This window comes from Onychomys torridus, chromosome 5, assembly GCF_903995425.1.
Source record: "Onychomys torridus chromosome 5, mOncTor1.1, whole genome shotgun sequence".
Lineage (NCBI taxonomy): Eukaryota > Metazoa > Chordata > Mammalia > Rodentia > Cricetidae > Onychomys > Onychomys torridus.
Genome location: NC_050447.1, coordinates 127,977,776 through 128,000,900, shown reverse-complemented (window position 1 = coordinate 128,000,900; position 23,125 = coordinate 127,977,776). Strand labels below are relative to the sequence as shown.

At 38.7% G+C, this 23,125-nt stretch overlaps 1 protein-coding gene across 6 annotated transcripts in view; it reads left to right on the top strand.

Moving 5' to 3' along the window:
* Uimc1 (ubiquitin interaction motif containing 1) overlaps positions 1-23,125 on the top strand; it is a 71,765-nt gene that overhangs the window by 8,679 nt on the left and 39,961 nt on the right. For 3 of the 6 annotated variants that reach the window (XM_036188000.1, XM_036187998.1, XM_036187999.1), the window contains exons 4-8: positions 2,866-2,990; positions 4,014-4,119; positions 4,425-5,161; positions 10,774-10,859; positions 19,623-19,699. In XM_036188000.1, coding sequence (XP_036043893.1) covers positions 2,866-2,990; positions 4,014-4,119; positions 4,425-5,161; positions 10,774-10,859; positions 19,623-19,699 — 1,131 coding nt within the window. Of the gene's footprint in view, positions 1-2,865; positions 2,991-4,013; positions 4,120-4,424; positions 5,162-10,773; positions 10,860-19,622; positions 19,700-23,125 lie in introns of those variants that run through there. The other 3 variants (XM_036188002.1, XM_036188004.1, XM_036188003.1) reach the window with 3 other exon arrangements.

Genomic DNA, 23,125 nt, shown 5'->3' with positions numbered 1-23,125 from the left:
CAGTAGGCTGGGCCCTCTCACATCAATTATTAATCAAGAAAATGCCCCACCCATAGACTTGTTTATAGGCCAATCTGATGGAGACATTTTCTCTGTTGAGGGTCTCTCTTCCAAATGACTCTTGCTTGTGTCAAATTGACACAAGAACAAGGCAGCACAATCATATGAAATAAATTGAATATACTTGAAAGTAAAATCAAGAATAGAAAAGAGAACTAAATTGTATATAAGGAAGTAGTATGAAAAAAGTATATGCCAAGAAAATAGATAACTTGAACTTTGTGGATAAATTCTTAGGAAGACACAAACCAAAACTTACTCAAGAAGTAGAAAATTAAATAGAACTAATATAATAAAAAATGAATTAACAAAAAAAAAACCCAGTAACTATAAACAAAAAGATGGGTTTGATGGCTTCACAGGTGAACTTTGTCAAGGATAAAGAAATACTAGTTGCAGTTCTTCATAAGCTCCTACAGATATTAGATGATGGGAGACTACTGCCCAACCTACTCCTAAGTCTGATACCACATCCATGGGGAGATAGCACAAGAAAACTAAAGACAGATGTTTCTTTAGAATCTAGATGCAACAATCTCATCATTGCTTAGAATTGAACTCAAGACTTCATGCTAAATAATACTACCAACTGAGCTACATCTTTTATCTTTTTTCATACAAGCATTATACACCCATAAATTTTGCTGTAAAAATTCCTTTAGCTTTACCTTGAAAATACGTATCTTCATTTTCATTCATCTCAGAGTTTCTTAATTGTTCTCTAATGTTGATTTGTTTATTCATGGCATCCTGAGTGTGTTCAGAGATCCAGTGACCAATGTCTTATTTTCCGAGGATATTAATAATTATTAGTATTTTTGTTATTAATTTTTCATATTTTACTTCAGAATTTAGACTTTTATATAAAAGATTTTCCTTTGAGATCTGATAGATTGTCTTTTGATTGCTTAGGTTTAAGAGAAGCAAATCTAAAGACTGATTTGAAACATTGTATCTGTGGAGGCACCTATGTGTATATTTTTGACTGTCTGCCCTTATGCGTCTATGTGGGGATGTATAGACCATCAACTTAACATGTCATGATCATCTTTGAAGATTAAAATTTTTTGTAGCATTTGAAATTAAATTAATTTTTTGGACAGCTTCACACATGTATATAATGCATTTGGATTGTATCCATTCCTATTTCTCTTAACCCTGTCTGATTCTCATCAGTCCTGCTTCCTCTCTAAGAATCCCTCTCCCATTTCATGTCTGTTTTGTTTTTTATTTTATTTTGTGACTATATTAGTCAAGGTTCTCTAGAGGAACAGAATTGAAGAATGAGTGTGTATTTGTATATGGGATTTATTAGAGTGGCTTACAGGCTGTGGTCCAGCTAATTCAACCATGGCTATTGTAAAGTCCATCATTGGAAAGTCCAAGAGTCCAGTAGGTGTTCAGTCCATGAGGCTGGATGTCTCAGCTGGTTTTCAATATACATCAGAATCCCAAAGGAGGAGGCTCTAAGGCCAGTGAAGGAATGCCTCAGCAACAGAGCAGATGAACTTGCCAGTGAGGATCAGGCAGAAAGCAAAAGTGCTTTCTTCCATGTCCTTAGTATAGGCTGCTGTGAGAGGGTGTGGCCCAGATTTAGGAGGGACTTCAGATCTCAAATGGATTTAAGGTGGGTTTTCCTACCTCAAATGATTCCCATTAACTAAAATCTCTCACAGATATGCCTAGCTGCTTGGTTTGAATTAACTCCAGATGTAGTCAAGTTGACAACCAAGAACAGCCATCACAGCGACCTACTGAGTTCACATAGGGTGGTCCTCATGGAGATGGGTGTAGAGCTAGTCACTGGAGCATGGGGTGGCCACACTACTGAGAACAGCTCATCCCACATGGGTCGTGTTCCCTTATGTTGAAGGCATTTAATGAGGGAACGTATGTGCTGTGTTTTAATCCATAAGGATAATGCAGTCATCAATAAAGATAACATAGTGGATTCTAGTTCAATTTTAAGCCTGTAGTTGTTTTTTTTTCCCCCCCCCAAATTTGCTACTAATTTCTTCTGATACAGCCCTAGGAGTGTATGATAGATTTTTTTACTAACTGTTATAAGAAGTGTTCTAACTTATCTTGCACATTTTGTGATCTAGACTTGGAATCAGCCATTTCTCTACTGTCCTACAGTTGCTGTTAGTGGAAAATAATATTTGATGATCAAAATTTGATAACTAAGGATTTGTTAAAGTGAATAAATTAGAAGATTCTGAGAGCTGGGAATGTATGTGGTTTGGTTGATAAGAATGTTTGATTAGTGTGTATGAAGTCCTGGTTAAATCCCCATCACTATTTAAAGTAGGTGGTGTGTGTCTATAACCCTAATGTAATTAGAGGCAGAAGTTCCGGGTCATCCTCAAGGCCGTCCTGGACTACATCAGACCCCATCTGAAATAAACAAAGATTCTGAAGAGTAGAATTGTTCTGGTTAAATGTTGAGCATAAAGCAGTGTGGTATTTAGCAAAAAGCTCTACAGTGGTTCCTGTTTGTTCATTCACCAGACACTGATTTCCATGTGCTCTTATGTGCTAGAGATACAATAATGAACAGTATAGGCAAACACTGCCTTCATGAGGGCTTATGCTCTAGTTAATGCAGGGTTCTTATAATGCTACTAATAATCTTGACCACACCTCACCTTAGATGAGTTTCTTTATTAGATTACAAATCATCCTAAATGGTTTACAGTATTGTCAGTTGACAGGTTAGTGGTTCTGGTGGTTTTTTTTTTTTTTTTTTTTTTCCCCATCATGCTAATTTGTTGTGGTATTCTTCTCTTCCCTACACACTTACAGAGATGTCAGAAGAAGAACAATTTGCTTTGGCTCTCAAAATGAGTGAGCAGGAAGCTAGGGAGGTGAACAGCCAGGAGGAGAAAGAAGAGGAGCTCTTGAGGAAAGCCATTGCTGAAAGTCTGAATGTAAATATTTGCTGTGTTGAAAGTTTATGGGATTTATTAATAATGTTCTTAGTTTACTTAGTGCTTGGTATAGTTGTATTAGAAACGAAATATGGTAGTTTATAGGATTTTCAACTAACTATTTCAGTACTTTTTTTTTAAGTCTGCATTGTTGAATTGCTGGTTAATCCAATTTGAAGTGTTTTGTCGCTGTTTGAGTTTGCTTCCACTGCACAGATTATTTCAGTCAATGGCTGAAAAGGATCATAGTAAGTGGCCAGCTTCTGAAGAGTTGCGGAATACCAAGAATTCCAAAGGCCAGGTGTTTACCTCCCTCATTTGTGGGGACGGCAAAGAAAGGGAGAGAAAGAATGGGCAGTTTTAAAAATAACCAAATCAGGGGCTGGAGAGATGGCTTAGCAAGCAGTCAAGGGCCCTGGCTGCTCTTCCAAAGGACCTGGGTTCAACTCCCAGCACCCACATGGCAGCTCACAGTTGTCTATAACTCCACTTTCAGGGGACCTGAAACTCCCCATGACAAAATACTAGTGCACATTAAAAAGCAAAACAAAACAAATGATATTAAATTATGATTGGAATATATGCAATAGAAATTATTTTAAATGTTAAGGATACTTGCCAGTGGCAGATTCTTAGCCATCCTTGATTTCTGTTTACTTGTTAGATTGTTTGTTTGAGCTGGAATCTCCTAGAATTGAAAGGCTGGCTTTGAACTTGTAAGTTCGAGGGGTTCTCCACTTCAGCCTTCTGAAAAGCTTAGGACTACAGGCATGTATCACCATGTGAATATATGTGTCCAGTTCAAACCATTCTTTACACTATATACCCTTCATATTAGAAACGGTATAGTAAATTTATATAGGCATTCACTTCACATTGGGGAATTCGTTTGAATTGAGCAGCTGTATTTTGAAGAGGAGAAACTCCTAGGGACAGTGCCTACCGTTTTTGTTCTTCCTATGACTCTTCATATACAGCTATTTTAATAATAAACCTGGTCTGGTACGGGATCACTTGTTTCAGAGTTGCTGGTCTTCTGATGCTTCTGCTACCAGATCTCGACCTCTGGCTACTGGACCACCTTCACATTCCCATCAAGAGAACACCAAAGATTCTGGAACCACTGAAGGCATGTCTTCCTGTTCTGACTCCTTCCACTCATCAAGCATAACTATATCACAGGGATCGTCTGCTGAGAGTAGAGATGCCCCAAATTCTTACTATAGTATAAAAGAGGTTCAAACATAAATAGTTGAAATTTCATTAATATCCAACATACTTTTATTTTCAAGGAAAAACCACCCTTTGGCTAAAGTCAAAGAAGGGCTTTTTGTAACCACATTTTGTAATTCTTGGTAAGTTATAGCTTACCAAGTTGTCTTAACTGAAAAAAAAATTTTGTCCTTAGCCCTACTTTTTCTCAAATACCTACAGGCATATGGCAGCTGGTACCTCCATCACTGTTTAAAGGCTCACATATCAGTCAGGGAAACGAGGCTGAGGAAAGAAAGGAGCCCTGGGACCACAATGAAAACACTGAAGAGGAGCCTGTCTCGGGCAGCTCAGGAAGCTGGGACCAGTCAAGCCAGCCAGTGTTTGAGAATGAGAACGTTAAATGTTTTGACAGATGTACTGGCCACTTGACTGAGCACACACAGTGTGGGAAGCCACAGGAAAGTACTGGGAGTGGTTATGCGTTTTCCAAAGCTGTCCAGGGTAGGGGGGACACATCTAGGCAATGTCTTTCTACCCCAGCAAACACCAAAGGACTCCAGGACATTGGGGGTACTGTGCACTACTACTGGGGTATTCCATTCTGCCCTGCTGGAGTAGATCCTAACCAATATACCAGTGTCATTCTCTGCCAGTTGGAGGTTTATCAGAAGAGCCTAAAAATGGCTCAGAGGCAGCTTATTAAAAAAAGAGGGTTTGGGGAACCAGTGTTACCTAGACCTCCTTTTCTGATCCAGAATGGATGTGGCCAAGAAGATGAGGCTAGTGACAAAAATGAAGGCCTCTCAGAAGATACAGGAGCTGAAGCCAAAGAGGAAAGGCAGGAACCTAGGGCGTCTGTCTGGCACTCAAAAACCAAGGATTTTCAAAAAAGTCCAATTAAAAGCTTGAAACAGAAACTTTTGTTGGAGGAAGAACCAACAACCAGTCATGGGCAGGTAAGGGTCAGTGATGCTATAACTAAGGATCATTGATTTACAGATAAAATATGGGTTATTTTAACTATTTTTTGTGGACTTTCCCTCTGTCTGCTTATTAAAACAGTGTTTGCTTACCATGCTTACTATGTAAAATGGGAAAAGTGCAAAAAGAAGAAAAGAGCTTGGGTGTAACCTACCTATAATCTCATCACTAAGAAGGCTGAGGCCTCCTAGCCAGCCTAGGCTACATTGTGAGGCCTTGCCTCAAAAAAGGAAAACTTACAATAATTACCTGCATGCAGTCCACCCACCAAAAGGCAGTCATCATAATTTCTAAACATATAAAACTCATTTTCCTTTAAATTTTTGAGCAAGATGGAGACTCTTCTGTATAAACTTTGTTCATTTATTTTATAATCTATCAAAAATCTTTATCAGATATACATCAAAACATTATTCCATATTGTTAGGATATACCATATTTTCTTTTCCAAACTTCTTTTTTTTGGAGACAGGATTTCTCTGTGTAGTTTTGGTACTTGTCCTGGATCTTGTTCTGTAGACCAGGCTGGCCTCGAACTCACAGAGATCCACCAGGCTTTACTTCCTGAGTGCTGGGATTAAAGGTGTGCGCCACCACTGCCCACCAAACTTTTTTATTCTTTCACGATAGAGTTTCTCTGTATAGTCCTAGCTTTTTTGGAACTCATGCTGTAGACCAGGCTGGCCTTGAACTTACTGAGTTCCACTTGCCTCTACCTCCCGAGTGCTGGGACTAAAGGGGTCCGCCACTGCCACCACCACCTTGCTTAAACATTTTTATTTATTTATTTTTTTGGTTTCTGGAGACAGGGTTTCTCTGTAGCTTTGGAGCCTGTTCTGGACTATCTCTGTAGACCAGGCTGGCCTCGAACTCATAGAGATCCACCTGCCTCTGCCTCCTGAGTGCTGGGATTACAGGCGTGCGCCACCTCTGCCCAGCTAAAGTTGTTATTTTTAAAATGTTTTTCTATAGTCAGTATTTTAAAACATTCTAGGAAATGTAAATTAAAAATATATTTGTCTTTCATCTAAACTTTATAGCCAGACATTTCCCATACTGGATTTGATCCATGCTACTAATTTTTAGTGTACCTTCCATGATACTTTATGTAATATAAAAAGTACTTTTCCTCAAATTTAAAAAAAAATTAATTTTTTAGACAAGTATCAATGCAAAAAACACAGCTCTCATTTCAGAAGGCATAAGAATTAGTTTATTCTGTAGCCAAATATGAGTTGCTGTGGCCTCGGAACACAGATTAGGTTATCCCAAATTACATATTCCAGTAAGGTATCAGTTTTATGAAGATTTTATAGTAATTGAACAAAGAAAGTTATAGATCAAAACACCTTCAAGTGGCTTGGAGATGCAGCTGGGCAGTTCAAAGAGCACTTTCTCCTCTTCCAGAGGACGAGGGTATAATTCCCAGCATAGCTTCATCCAAGTGATTGGACACTGCTGTCTTCTGAGGATACCTGCACTCAGTGCACACATACTCACATGCAGACACATACCTTTATACAATAAAAATAATAAAAATAAGTCTTTAAAGAAAAAAGCCAAGGGGTTGGGGATTTAGCTCAGTGGTAGAGCGCTTGCCTAACAAGTGCAAGGCCCTGGGTTCGGTCCTCACCTCTGGCAGAAAAAAGAAAAGAAAAAAGAAAAAAAAGAAAAAAACGTATTTTGCAAATAGATTGGTGGGACGATTTTGGGTTGGTGGAAGCTAGGGGTCTGTTTATACATTCCATTTCCTAATCATCACAAGAATGCTAAGTCACACACAGAGGTGAGCAATAAATAGCTACTTTGGGGCTAAGATAATTTGGCTCTGGACATGCAACATTACAGTCTTTCCACAGTCATTGAAGTTATAATCAGTTAAACAGCCTTGTAGAATGTTCAGTGTAGATGTAGCTCTTTTTCTGGGAGCTTCACATAGGTTCTCGTGTAGCCCAGGCTGGCCTTAGACTTGTTAAGTAGAAGGATGACCTTGAACTTGGGGTTCTGCTTCCATCTCCAGAATACTGGGATTGGGTTATAGGCAAGTATTGTCATGCTTTGTATAGTGTAGGGGATGGCATCCAGGATTTCATGCATACTAGACAAGCACTGCCAACTGAGATGCATCCTTAGCTCCTTTCTTTGTATTTCTACAAATGGTAGTTTACTATACACATTACTCTGCCCTTTTTGTTTTGCAATTCTGAGATCATTCCCTAACAATACTCAATTTACCCCTGTTTATTTGATGTAGGGCATGTACTGTATTAGATAAACCATAGCTTATTCAGCAGCCGACAGGAGAACAAATAGGTTGTCTCTAACATTTTCCTATCACAAGTAGTTCTGTATTATTACCTTGAACAGAGGAAATTTCATCTACTCAGGAGTTGTTTGTAGGATAATTTCTTATAGATACAGTGGTGGATCAGAGGATGCTTACATTTTTTTTTTTTTTTTTTTTTTTGTGGAGCTGAGGACTGAACCCAGGGCCTTGCGCTTGCTAGGCAAGCACTCTACCACTGAGCTAAATCCCCAACCCCTACATTTATAGTTTTGTTAACCATTACCAAGTTGTCATCTATAAAAGTTATATACATTTGCATTCCTCTTAGAGGTGCATGAATACTAGCTTTTCAAACCTGCACCAGCATGATATTCAGACTGACTGACATTTCCTGTTATAAGAGATCTGAAAAAAAAAAAACAAACAACTCTAATGTTTTAAAAATTACAGTTTATTGCTTGGTGTGGTGACTCATGCCCTTGATCCCAGCACTTGGGAGGCAGAGGCAGAGGCAGATGGATCTCTGAATTGGAGACTAGCCTGGTGTACAAAATCCAGGCCAGGGCTGTTGCACAAAGAAACCCTGTCTTGAAAGACAAAACAAATTATTTGTTTATTGTGTGTGTGTGTGTGTGTGTGTGTGTGTGCTCTCCTGGGTTTACAAATGCCATAGCACGTACAAGGTCAGAAGACAACTTGTGGGGGTCAGTTTCTTTCTTCCACCATGTTAATCCTAGGGGAGATAGTCTTTGACATAGGTTGAGACAGTGTCCCAGTTTATTCTCCCTCTCATAATGGTATATTTAGATTTTGCTTCTGGTGACTTTCTCTAATGACACCAATCTCCATTTTGGGACATTTAGGTTGTTGCCTTAGTCTATTTCTAATATGGGTAGATAGTATTATGTATGAAAACTTGTATTTTGTTTCTCTCCCTTTAAACTGCTTAAAGATATTGTTATTCCCATTTTCTCGATGTAAAAATTGAGATTTAAATGACTTGCTAAAAGACACAAAAATAAATACAAACACCAAAATTATACTGTTAGGAATATGAAGCTAGCACTTCATAAATCTTTATTGTAAGGAAAAACCAAACAAATGTAACAAGAGAAACTCAAAAGGTCTGATAACAGAAATAGCAATAGAAAACACTTTAATCATAAAACAGAATACTCCAAAAATTATAGTTGATAATGAGTTTGTAGTTATATGATGCTTCTATAGTATTCAGAAGGAATTCAGGGATGGTTGTGAGCTGTCATGTTTGTGCTGAGAACCGAACCTAGGTTCTCTGCCAGAGCAGCAAGTGTTCTTAATTGTTGAGCCATCTCTTCAGCCACATCTTTATGGAGTTACAGGAATTAAAATGATTTTATTAAATTGCCTAGTGCAACACTTAGGGGCTGTCTATAGAGAACATTCTTCTTTAACAATCCTATCTGTTTTTTTTTTTTTTTATTTTGTTTGTTTGTGTATGTGTGTATGTGTTAGAGGTTGGAGGCCAGAGATTGACATTGTCTTTATTATTTTTCACTTTACTTAAAGCAACGCAAATTTAAGACATTTATTTATGTATTTATGTATGTAGTTATGTATGTATTTATTTATTTATTTACTTTGGGGGTGCCATAACACATGAGTGAAGGTCAGAGGACAACTTGCGGGAATCAGTTCTTTTATCGGTTGCTTGACTTCTGCTTCTCTAGCAGTACATGCTTTTAACTTTTGAGCCATCTCTCTAGTTTTCTCAATCAACAAAATTTTGTTATGTGGACACTAGGTGTCAGTGTGTCCTTTTTTTTTCTCCAAAGAAAAAAAATTCATTGCTTAATTCAAGAGTTGGGTGCATTATTTATTGTTGCTATATTTTAATGAAAAGGTTTTTAGAAAGTTACATTTTATTTGTGTGTGTGCATGTGAGTGTGTGTGTAGGTCAGAGGATAACTTGTAGGGAGTCAGTACTCTCCTTTTGTTGTATGAGTCCCAGGGATCAGACTCAGGTTGTCAGGCTTGGTAACAAGTGCCCTTTTCTTGCTGGCCCATTGATACTGCATTGTAGTTCACCTAGTATTGTTTGATTTGTTGTAACCACATTTCCAGTCGTCGTACAACTTTATCTTCCTTTTGATTCTAGATTCAGTTTTCTTCCTTTTCCCTCACTCATTTCCTCCTCTCCTTCTTTTAAATTTCATCATTTATTGGAATCATAGAGGGATCCCTTACTTGTTTGGGGTATTGATAAGATAAAACCTGAAAACTTTATCGAGTTGCTAAAGAAGCTTTTCCTGGAAGAAGTTTCATAGCCAAAATATTTTCTCAGAAAGCCAACTTAAAGTAGCATTAGTTGCTTTCTTCATGGAACTCACTAAATATACCATGTTAGCTTTGAACTCAGAGCAATCTGCCTGCCTCTGCTCCCAAGTGCTAGCTCATGCTTGGCCTTTTAAAAATTTTTTTGTTTTGTTTTGGTTTCTGAGACAGGGTTTCATTGTGTAGCCTTAGCTGTCCTGGAACTCACTCTATAGACCAGCCTAGCCTTGAACTCACAGAGATATTCCTACTTCTGTGTTCCTAGTGCTGGGATTAAAGGTATGCGCTACCACTGCCAAGTCTAGATTTTTTTGTTTTTAAAGGAAGAAACTAGGACTGAGGAGAATGCTCAGTTGGAACTGATTACCATATAAACTTGAGAATTTTAGTTCCATTCTAGAACCCATCAAAAATGGCTGGGTCTAGTGGCTGGCACTCACTTTTATGTCTAGTACTAGAGAGTTGGAGATGGATGGAGACCTGGGGCTAACAAGTCAGCTTAGCCTAGTTCACTTGGGATGCTTCAGGCCAATGAGAGAAGCTGTCTTAAGAAACAAGGTGCTTGTCATCACCAGGAAAGAGGGACCTGATGACCTGAATTTGATTCCCAGAGTCCAGATGGTGGAAAGTGGGAACTGACTCTTGCAACTTGCCCTCTGACCTCCTCATGTGCATTCCTTCTCCCAAAGATAAACAAAACAAAATTAGCAAAGAACAAGGTGGATATGGCCTGGTGTGGTAGCTTGTGCCTTTAATCCCAGAAGAGAATCTCTGTGAGCTGTAGGCCAGCCTGGTCTACATAGTGAGACTCTGTTACAAACAAAACACAACAAAATCGAACACACCCAAGGTGGCTAGCCTCTGAGGAATGACACCCAATGTTGACCTTTAGCTTCCACATGCACATATAAACATGCCCAAAATAAATAATAACAAGGGAAGAATAGGTTTATCTGTGTATTTAAGATGTTTCCTGTTTCTTTACAGTCTTCCCAAGGTCTATTTGTTGAAGAAACTTCTGAAGAAGTTCTGAAGAGTTCTGAAGAAGGAAACTTTGTGCCTCCCTCACAAAGGTGAGGTTGTATTTTCTGTGGGTTTCAGGTCTCTTCCTATGGTATAAACATAAGGAAGATGAACCCCTTGAAAGAGACTACATGGAAAACTTGACAAGGGAACTTTTATCTCCTTTATGCGTCAAGTCGGGAAATCGGTTTTTTAGCTCTAAGTAGGCATCTCTCTCTCCCCTTTTTTGTCTTTGTCTTTGTTTTTTGTTTTTCAAGACTCTCCTGGAACTCTCTTTGTAGACCAGGCTGGCCTCAAACTCAAAGATCTGCCTGCCTCTACCTTCAAGTGCTGAGATTAAAGGTAAGCATCACTACTGCCAGGAACAAATATGCATCTCTTAGAAGCCTAAAATATTAAGCCTGAAAGAGATCATAAAGGTTTTCTTACCCACTCTAGCCATCTTGATATATATTTTTCCTAGTTTATTTCTTGCTGTTCTCTAAGTCTAGCTTCCTATACTGTTTATGGCTTGTCTTCCTGTCTTCTTTCTCCTTTGGTTCTCTCTGCTTATGTTACTTTTTCCTTTCAGATTAGCATACAGATAATAGGTTTCAGGTCATCATCATGTATTTGTGCAATTGTTCTCATTCACTTTCCTCTCTCACTGTCCTCTCTGTGTCCCCTCCCCTGTCCAGTTATACCCTTTCTTCTGGTGAGTCCATTACTTTTTGTATTTCTCCCCTTTCTTAAAGTCTCTTCCTCTTCTCTCATGATCCCCTTATTAGTTTCATACTCTACAAATATAAATTATCATTATTTATTACATATTAGATTTATACTATGTATAAATCTAGGTTTTGCATATGAGAGAGCATGATATATGATATGGTCTTTGTTTTTCTGAATCTGCTTATTTTGTTCAATGGTGACTTTGCATCCATTTTTTTCCTGCAAATGTCATGATTTCATTTTTTTCCCATTGTGTATATGTACCTTGTTTGTCCATGGGTGAAATCTAGGCTGATTCCATTGGTTATTATAACAGTGTGGCTTTAAACATGGATATGCAAGTGTCTCTATGGTATGTTGACTTAGAGTTCTTCAGATGCATAGGTATAATGTAGCTGGATTGTATGGTAATTCTGTTCTCTATCTCCTTTTCTCTCTCTTTTGCTGTTGCTCTGTCTCTTTTCCTCACCCCACCTCTCTCTCTTTTTCTTTCCTTCCCTCCCTCCCATCTTTCCTTTCATCTTTCTTTCTGTTTGTCTGTCTTTCTTGGAACCTCCGTATTGATAGTATTGGTTATAGAATTTAAATCTTCCTGCAACCTTACCAGCATTTGTTGTTATTTGCGTTATTGATTCTAGCGGAAGTGAGATAGAATTGAAAGGCTTTTTTCTGTTTTTTGTTTTGTTTTGTTTTTTCCTTTTTTCTTTTTTTGGGGGCATGGTCTCTTTGCATAGCTCTGGCTGTTCTGGTACTTACTATGTAGACCAGGCTAGCCTTGAACTCAAAGAGATCCACCTGCCTTTGTATCCCGAGTGCAGGGATTAAAGGCGTGCATCATCATGCCTGGTGAATTGTTCCCTTTTAATATGTAGTGACATTTATGTCTCCTGACTAATTCTGGTTTGAAGTCTACTTTATCAAATACCAGAATAACTCTACCAGCTTGCTTTGAATGTCTGTTTGCTTGAATTTTCTCTCTTGGCTTTTTCCTGGAAACAACAGGAGGTTGGAATAAGTCAGTCTTATTTATTGGTGAATCAAGGCCATTTATGTTTAAAGTTATTATAGTGAGGTACCTATTAATTCCTGTAATTTTGTTGGTTGTCTTGTGTTTGGTTGGATTGCTGTTTGTTCTTTCTTCCCTATTAGTATCATGGATTTGCTGGTTTACAGTGTTGGACATGATGGTTTCCTTCCTAGATCTCATTTGTTTGGTCATCCCTCTCCTAAAATATAATCTTTCCTGTGCTCTTATAATTAAGATTGGCTTTTCTTCTTCCTTTGTATATAGTATTCATCTACATATTTTTTGCTATGCCAGCTTGGTGGTCATGAACTGCCTTAGTTTGTGCTTGTCTTGAAATGCTATTACTTTTCTCTTAGTTTTAAAAGATAGCTTTGCTAGATTTAACATTCTTGGGTGGCAGTTACTTACTTTCAGTGCTTAAAATCACATCTTCCCATGTTCCCCTGGCTTTGAGCAGTGCTGATGAGAGACTGATACTATTCTAATGTTTTTGCCTTTGTAGCTGAGTTGATAGTTTTCCTTTACAGCTTTTAATATTGTTTCTTTGCTTTGTATTTCTTTTTTTCTTTTCATGTGTTTGTATTCATGTTTTTGCATGCCTGTGGGTATGCACATGTGGAAGCTCATATAGTATCCCTCTTGGATCACTATTCTACTTATTCATTGAGTCAGAGTGTCTCAGTTCAACCCATAGCCTGTCAGTATGACTCACTCATCTTGCTAGCCAGCTAGCTCTGGGAATCCCCATCTTAGCGTTTTTTTTTGAGACTGGAATTGCAGGTCACTGCCATACCCACCAAGCAATTAAGTGGGTTTCTGTGGATCCGAACTCTGGTTCTTAGACTGGTGTGTCAAGCACTTTAATGTTTGAGCCATTTGCTCAGCCCCTGCATTATATGTTTGACCTCTTGACTATAACATATACAGGAGTTCTTCTCTGGTCATGTCTGTGGGTGTTCTAAATGCCTCTTGTGTTTGAGAGTCTGTTTTTTTCTGTAGGTTTGGGAAATGTTCTGCTGTAGTGTCATTGAATAGTTTATGCTTTTAGTGTTCATAGCAGCTCTGTCTTCTATCATATGTCTATCATATGGATCCTTTTTTGATTTTTTTTTTTTTTTTTTTTTTTTTTTGAGACAGGGTCTCATTTCATTATCTAGCCTGGCTGTCCTGAGGCTCACTATGTAGATCAGGCTTGTACTCACAGAGATCCACCTGCCTCTCTCTCTCTAGTGTTGGAACTAAAGGTTTGTGCCACCACACTTGTTATCCTAGAATTCTTAGATGTTGTGGTAATGCTCATTTATTTTTTCCTCAGTAATAATTGAATCTAGAATTTGTTTCACTTTGTCCTCTACCCTTGATATTCTCTCTTCTGCTTAGTCAAATCTACTGGTGATGCTTTCCACTTTATTTAAAAAAATACTTATTTTATTGTACGTGTGTGCCTGGGTATATGTGTGTGCACTGCATGTGTGCAGGAGCCTACAGAGGTAGGAAGAGACATTGGATCCCTTAACTGGAGCTTCAAATGATGGCTGCAAGCCCTGTGGTGCTGGGAACCAACCCAGGTCCTCTGTAGGAGCAGTGAGTGCTCTTATCTACTGAGCCAGCTCTCCAGCACCTCTGCTTCATTTTTATCCATACTTTTCAGTTGCTTCCTTCCTCCCTCCCTCACTTCCTTCCTCCCTCTCTTTCTTCCTCCCTCCCTCCCTTCCTTTTCGTTCTTTTGTTTCTCTCCTTCCCTCCTCTCCTCCTTTTTCCTTTACTTCCTCTCTCCCTTCCTTTCAAAAATCTCTGAATTTCTCTTCTTTGTGACTTTTTTTTATGCATATTGATGATTTTTTTTCATTGATTTTGCTGTTTTTTTCCTCCATGCTGCTAACTTTCCATTCCTGGATTAAATTTGCTTTGTTAGTGTGCTGTGTTAGATCATAGGTCATTTTTACCAGGAAACACTTGAGCGCTTCATTGTAAATTTCCATAGTTGAGGGTTATAGTCTTTTAGAGGAGTTGTGTTATTCTGACTTTCTATATTTTTTGCATTTCATTGTTATGATTTATGTGTCTGTTGGATTGGTTAGCTCTTCTGGATTTTAGAGGTAGATCTTCTTATTGAACAGCCTACTCTTTTTTTTTCTTTCTTTTTTTGTATCAATCTTTTTTTTATTGAAAATTTTTCCATTTATTTTACCTACCAAAGATCCCCCTTTTCCCTCTTCCTGCCCCCACAGCCTCCCTCTCCCAATCCACCTCCTTCTCCCCTCCACAAGAAGGCAAGGCCTTCCATGAGGAAGTACATCCAGTAGAGGCAAATCCAAGCCCCTCCCCCTGCCTCAAGGCGAGTAGCCTACTCTTGAAGGTGTATACTCAGGATGAAACACACTGCTATAGTAGCAATCCCATCAAACTATATGAGATATAGAAATGCATATAAATCAGTTACAGTTCACTAATGTATAATCACCAATGACGATATAGCTGAAAATGCCATATTGCGGTAGAATGTGGTATAAAGTTAATTATTCTTTAAAGTAAGTGTGAACTAGCAAGAGAACAAGGAGACTGGAGAAGGGGAGAACAAAATTAAATAGATGAAAGGAAAAACAAGAAATGGTGTAGAGGTTCAGTGGTAGAGCACTTGGGTTCAGTCCGCAGCTCCAAAAAAAAAAAAAAGAAATGGAGTAGAGAAAAATTTTGAGGGGTGGGGAGAGACAAGAGCATGAGAGTAAGCATCACTGAATAGAAAAGTTCAAAAGCAAATTTTAATAAATGTAGGATGAGGAGTAAAAAAATAAAAATATAAGAATATTAGAAAGTGAGGTAAACTCAAGAGCAGGAGGAAAAGAAGGAATCATTGGGCGAAAAAACAAAACAAAACAAAAAAGTGAAGAAGAAAGCGAGGCACTGGTGGTGCATACATTTAATCTAGCTTTTCCCAGGCAGAGGCAGGCCAGTCTGCATAATGAGTTCTAGGCCAGTTGAGGCTACACATTGAGAGCCTATCTTAAGAAACTAGGGAAAAGTTTTTTCCTAAATGGAAAAGAATGGATAAACAAAATTAGATATATATTTGAAGAGAAATAGCAAGTAAAGACATTTAAAAAATTTAATACAATACAAAAACAAAACAAGAACCTTTACTAGGGAGGCAGAAACTGGAGGATCTTTGTGAGTTTGAGTCTAGCTTTGTCTACATAGGTTTTTGGACATGTAGGCCTACCTGGAGAAACCCTATCTCAAAACAAAACAAAACAAAAAAAATCCTGGGTAATAGGGGTCAGTGGCTCAGTGGGTGCTTACTGCACTAGCCTTGATGATCTGAGTTTGATTCCCAGACACTGGTGGAAGGAGAGCACTGACTCAGAAAAACTGTCCTCTGATCCCCATGCCCGTGCATGTGTACACACACACACACACACACACACACACACACACACACACACACACTGAAAAATTTTAATTCTCCTAAGCATGGAGGGAGAAAAAAAATCACACGCATAAACACAAAGAAAAAAGCATAAATAAGAAGAAAAGATGAGATGTTGGGGCAGCTTCTTCCTGGATCTTTGAATAATACTCATAGAGTCAGGAGAAGGAGGGTCAGTTTGCAGTGGCCTGTTGATGGCTTTCCTTTGCTTTATGCTGCTACTGAATCTGTACTGCTATCTACCAGAGTTCTGTCCATAATCAATTTCTTTCTTTGCATGTCAACGTCACACTTAGCTTTGCATTTTGTGGGTTGGGCAGATTTTCTCATCCTCTTTACCTCGCCTGTATCTATCCTCTTGAGGTGCTCTTTATCTAAGGAGTGTCTCCCAAGTGGGGAGTATGGTAATCATACCATAGCACTGAGATTGGTTCAGACAGAAAGACCTGCCTTCATATTTTCAAGGTCTCTTATGTATTAATCACCCTTCTGGAGAGATGCCTTTTTTGTTATCATTACACCCCAGGAACTTCAGTGTTCTTGGGCTTAACAGTAATGAATGTAGGTAGGTAGTTGTAAAGTTAGATCTTCTCACTGACCTAAGGCTCAGAGCTATTAAACTCCGGTATAGTTCTTGGTTGATGAGATCTGTTCCTTATACATGATCTAATCTAAGCCAGCCTCCTGTTGCCTGTTCTCTTTGGCCAGAGCCCAGCCCTGCTGCTGTCTACAACTGCCTTTAAGAGGCTTTCCTGACTAACGGTTTGTAGCAGGCCAAATTGAGATACTTCATCCTGTGGATGTTCCTTGATCTTAGGCCTCCAGGGTAGTTCAGGTTTTTTTTTGTTTTTTTTTCTATTTATTTTTTATATTTTTATGCATGTGGGTGTTTTAACTGCATGTATATTTGTGTCTGGTACCCTTGGATGCCAAAAGAACACTTCAGATTTCCAAGACTGGAATTAAACAGTTGTGAGCTGCCATGTGGGTGTTGGGAATTGAACCTGGGTCCTTAGGAGGAACAGTCAGTGCTTTTAATCACTGAGCTGTCATAGCTTTAACCTCAGTTCAGTTTTTAACAGTAGATTTTACCTCCTCCAAATGGTTCCTGGATACTACCTTCCAAGCTGTGTGGTGTAACAAAAATGGGATTTGTCTCCACTACAGATCTGTCTACTGGAGTAATCACTGCCTCATGGAAATCTGAAACTGGATTTGAGGCTTGTAAGGACTTTTCCTAGGGGTAGAACTACCTTGCTTTTATCTGGCAGGATTTTTGAAATGGCTTCTGAGTTTCTTCCCTAGCCCAAGGAACTGTATATCTACTGTGCTCAGCTTGCTATATACTCAGTATACTTTTGTTCTTGCTCTTCTCTAATATACTTTTACTTCCTTTGTAGATTTCCAAAGCTTTCCCCTTTATCTCTATAGTCTTTTTTTTTCTTATTCTGATGGTCTCCTTTACCGGTTTCTACAGAGACAGGTATTATTCTGGTCTGATTATGCTTATGTGCATTTCCAAATCTTATTTCTTAAACCTATGTTATTATTCAGGCCACACAGATTCTGTACCACCCTCATTCTGTATCTTTGCCATTGTGTCTGCTTAGTGTCTTTTTTTTTTTTTTTTAAGATGGGGGTTTCTCTGTGTTACAGTTCTGGCTGTCCTGGAACTTACTCTGTAGATCAGGCTGGCCTTGAACTCACAGAGATCAGCCTGCCTCTGCCTCCCGGATGCTGGGATTAAAGGTATGCTCCACTACTGCCCAGCTCTAGTTAGCGTCTTATTTGATACTATAGCTATGTATTTGCATTACCTCTTGCATTTTTAACAATTTTATTTATTTTTATTTTTATGTGCATTGGCACTTTGCCTGAATATACATCTATGTCAAAGTGTCAGATTTTGGAGTTACAGAGATTTTGGAGTTACCCCTGTGGATGCTGGGAATTGAACCCAAGTCTTCAGGAAGAGCAGTCAGTGAGTGCTCTTAACCACTGAGCCATCATTGCAACCCTGCTTCCTCTATTCTTGATGATTAGTTGATGGGGTTACTTTCCCAATCTTTTTTCTTTTTTCTTTTTCTTTTAATTTATTTATTTTATTTCATGTGCATTGGTGTTTTCCCTGCACTAGAGTTACAGAAGTTGTAAGCTGCCATGTGGGTGCTTGGAATTAAACCGGGTGCTCTGGAAGACCAATCAGTGCTCTTAACCACTGAGCCATCTCTCCAGCCCCCAATCTTTTTTCTTTAAAAATAGATAATGGCTAATTGGTTATTAACTGGGTCAGGTTTCCAACCACTTCCCCGCTTTGTCTGACAGTTTGTTTTGGGGATTTCTCAAGAGTTGATCTTTGTATTGAATGGCTGTTATCTCTTATATGGAATTTAAGGCCCAGTTGCCGTTACTAGAATTTAGGTAGTGGTCTTTGTTGAGCATTTGGTGGATAGTACTAGGTGTTTATCCTTAAGCTGAAGAATATGGAGTTGATTTGATTCTTCTGCTGTTAAGACACTTTTGGAAATGTTTTAAACTGGAGTTGGTGTTCTCTCTGTAGGCCTCTCTGTTTTATTGTGGTAAGCCTGTGTAGAGCAGATGTAGGTTTTAATAAATGATTATATGCTTTGTCACCAGGAGGGAGTTGAAATCACATACAATGTGGTTTGACTTCAAATTGATTAGCCCATTTTATAAATGTCAGCAAATTGTCTTGTGATGGACTTTTTGAATAGAGCCCTAATGGTACATGCAGAGTAAAACTGTGTCTGGCTTGGGTTTATAACAAATGCTCTGAAATGTTTTATTTAGGGAGAGAAATCACTTGTGGTTTCCTGTCATGATTTAGTTATTTATCATGGGTCTCAGTGGTGGCTATTGTCTCTTCTCTGTGGCTCTTGGTTGATGAGAGGATTTGTGTTTTTAAGTGTCTTCTTGCATACTTGATCAAACTAATCATAAAACTCTGTGAAGCATGAGGGGACTGTTTCAGATGCTCAGATCTCTCAGCCATGTGTTCTGATGTCAGAAAGGGATCACACTCCATGAACAAACAGGCAGGAAAAACCAGAAGGTTGGATAAGGGAAGCTATTCATAATTAAGTTTTTCCCAGAAGAGGTAGTCAAGTTGTGTGGGCAGATTTTTGCTGTAGGACACTTAAGATTTTATTTTATTCTTGTTGCTTGGAAAGCTGTATCTTGAGATAAAGAGAACTTTAACTGTAAGGTGAGGAAAAACTGCTGTGCTGTCAGGAGAATCTCTATGTTTTCTGAGTTTTTATGTCTCTTGCCTTCAGAAGGCTTTAACTGGTAGCCAGACTGCAAAACACCTTTGACATTTTTATACTATGTATAATTTTTGTCTTCTCTGATAGTTACTGGTAGTTCTTACCCTTTAAACCTTTCTCTATGAAGACTACAAAAGGGTGCTTCTTTTCATTCAGTGCTTTCACTGGAACCGAAGTTGTAAGCATGCTTATTTTCCCTGTTTCTGGCCTACTTGGACTGTAGACTCCTTGCTTTCTGATTGTGATGTTGTACAGGATGTGTCAGCTCACTTGTGGCTTTGTAAACGACTCCACTATTGCTTGTGTACCTGTGCTCCGCTTTCTTCTATGAGGAGTTCACTTACATTTGGTTCTGTTTCAGCATTGCTGCTTTGACCAGTAAGAGAAACTTAGTCCGTATGCCAGAAGGTTCTGCAGAGGAAATCACTGTTTGTCCTGGTAAGCAAACCATGACCTTACTGAATTTCTGATATTACTTATCTACCTTTTCATTCTTACTAAATTTTTTGACTATTCAAACCATTCTCAGGAGGATTATATGTGATTTATGTGCATGTGTGTTAATCGCTAGTATATATACACATATATGCTCACATACATGTTTCTAGTGGACACAGGTGCTGAGGGCCACAGGATTATGCAGTGAGAAACTCAGCCTTCACAAAAGTGCCAACCCACCAGAACCAAGTGTAGCTGGAAATTTCTCCAGTTCCTCCCGGCCCCATGGTCCTACAGCTGCTTATAAAATAATCACTCAGAGGCTTATATTAACTACAAACTGTACGGCCTATGGCTTCAGCTTCTTATTAGCTAGCTCTTTCATCTTAAATTAACCCATTTCTATAAGTCTGTATGTTGCCACATGGCTGTGGCTTTCCTGAGCTGCTGGCACATCTTGTGCTCTTTCAGCGGCAACTTGAGTCTCTCTTGACTACATCCTTCTTCTTTCTGTATCTTTGCCTAGATTTCCCACCTGACCGTAAGCTTTCTTGTAGTAGGCCAAAACAGCCTTATTTATTATCCAATGGTAGCCACACATATTCACAGCATACAGAAAGACATCCCAGAGCACCAAGGACTCTGATAGAGGTCTAAACCAAGGAACGTAAGACTACTTAGTGATAACTGCTTTTTGAACGATTTGGCTATTTCCTGCTGTAGATCTCTTGTGTGAAGCCATAAGCTTTCTTCCATCATTACAATTTTGGGATCTATTCCCATGGCATAGCAGTTCTTTGATTGTTTACTGGGCATAATTTCTCCCATGTGCTGGGTAACACCCCCCCCCCCCCCCCATACACATACACTCCGTGGGGCAGTCATGCAGTCAATAACCTTGGTTCTCACAGCCTAATCTCCACTCCCTTCTCTGAGACAGATGTTAAAAGCTAGCTCCCGGCCGGGCGGTGGTGGCGCATGCCTGTAATCCCAGTACTCAGGAGGCAGAGGCAGGTGGATCTCTGTGAGTTCGAGGCCAGCCTGGTCTACAGAGCTAGTCCAGGACAGGCTCCAAAGCTACAGAGAAACCCTGTCTCGAAAAACCAAAAAAAAAAGCTAGCTCCCTATGATTATCTCCCATTTGGCAGGACACATAGTCAGGAAAGGAGTCTTTCAAATAGATCACATTTGGGACCTTCAGAGATAAAGGAACATCCAATCTCTGTAACTGCAAATTTCCAGAGACTTGCCCTTATTTTGTATATGTATAAAACTAGAAACTTTGGAGACTCAGGGTAGAGCTAGAGAGAAGAGAAAGAGACATGGACAGAGGAATCACGGTGTGAGATTTATTCTGATACCCTGCTAGATTCCTTTGTTTGTTTGTAGAGCCTGAGAGAAAGCTTTTAAGGCAAGACCCTAATAGCTTCATTACACAGTTTCTGATTATCAACCTTATTTTCTGCTTAGGGGTAATTTGGTTTTGAGATTAATTGGCTTTTTTGTCTGCTTGCTTGCCTACCATGTGATCAGAAGAAGCAACAAGTATCAAGAATAATCCTTACTTAACAGTGAATTCAGAGCCAAGGGGACTTATATGTTTGATTTATGTGTTCTCAAAGTTAGGCTGTTCTCAAGTCACCTTCTTTATTAAGTAAAGCCCTTTCTTTAGTAGTTAGTTTGATACTGCTGTTTGAGGTTTTATGAGTTCAGGAACTGAATTTTTTTGTGCAGTTTTGTGGCTGGCATAGTTTTAATTATAGACAAGATCTGGTTAAATGCTTTAGTTTATAATTATAAAAGTGGAGATATATACTTTGCTTAGACATAAGACATACTAATTCAGAGTTTTATGTGGATGAATTTAGATATGTAAAACGATGTAAAATGAACTAAGTTAGCTACTGTCTAAGGGAAGTCTTTGATGAGTCATTGTATAATATGAATAATTATTTTGCTAAATGAACCACTTTTACTTTCTAAAGAATTTGTTTTGCTTGCCTTCCTTCCTTCTTTTCTTTTTCTTAAAAGTGGAGCGCATTGTATTACTCAGGAATCTCATTCATGTGATGTTAAGGAACTACCTACTAATATTGAAACTCACTGGAAAACAAGTAGTGTACAAATGTTACTCAGAGTCATATTTGGGTTCCTTTATAACACACGTAGCCTGTCAGAGTATTCATAGTTTGCTTAGTTTAATTTCTTTCAATTTTTTTCCCCCACAAAGACTAAAACTTAGTTAACATGTACTCTAGGAAAAATCCTATAAATACTTTAAAACACTTGGCCGCCTATCAAAAAGGCTTTTTATTGTTTTAAGAATGTTAAGTAATGTTGGTTTTTAATGAAAGTGTTTTCTTAATACATTTGAAATGTATTTGGATTACTGCCTAATGATACCTACTAAGAGACTGCATTACCAAAGTGCTCTGATTTTGGCAAGGGCGCTTAAGAATGTGGTGCTGTCTTTGTGAAAAGAAAACTATCCCCTTTTCTGTTTGGAACTGTCGAATTTTGCCATCCTTCTGGGAAAGTCACTCAATCTACCTGTTTGAGATGCTGGCATATGATGTCATTGTGGCATCTTTTAGAAACAACTTGCAAATATAATGATTGTCAAAGTCTTATCTAATAGATTTTAATTTTCACATGTATGTAAAGGGGTGTGAGATAGGTCATAAAACTAAAAAGGGGACCATGAAAGAGCAAAAAGATTTCTTAAGGAAAATTAAGGTAATAGAATACACATGAAAATGCAAAGAGGAAGGGTATGAATAGTGGAGGGGGCATGGGGAGGGAGGGAGGGAGGAGGGTCATAAAAACAAGTATATATAAAATGTGATAGTAAAAACCATTGTTTTGTAAACTAATCCAAAACAAAACAAAACAAACAAACAAACAAACAAAAACACCAGAAAGTCCTAGGGGCTGGAGACATGGTTTGGCAGTTAACAGTACTGTCTACTCTTTCCAGAGAACTCAGGTTTGAGTCTTAGCACCCACATGGAAGTGGTTTAGGTCAGCAAACAGTTGGTTTAACATGTAAGCTAATGGTAGGAAATCATGATCATAAAAGCTACCTAACTTCACTTAGGAAGAGCTTACTTTCCCCTCTTTATTAGCTAGCATTGTTTGTATGTGTATGGGGTGTGTGCACCATGTGCATGCAGTTCCCCTGGAGGCCAGAAGAGGGGACTGGATTCCCTGGAACTGTTGTTACAGGTAGTTGTGGGCTGCCACATGGGAGTTAAATCCATGTTCTCTAGAAGAGCACCAGTGCTCTTAACCACTGAGCCTCAAGATTAATTTGACTCATAGTTTCAGGGTAGTCAGTATTGCTTATTTCCATGCACTTGAGCAGAACATAAACATGGTGGGAATGTGTGGCAGAGAAGCCTCTTTACCTTGTGCTATTATATAAGA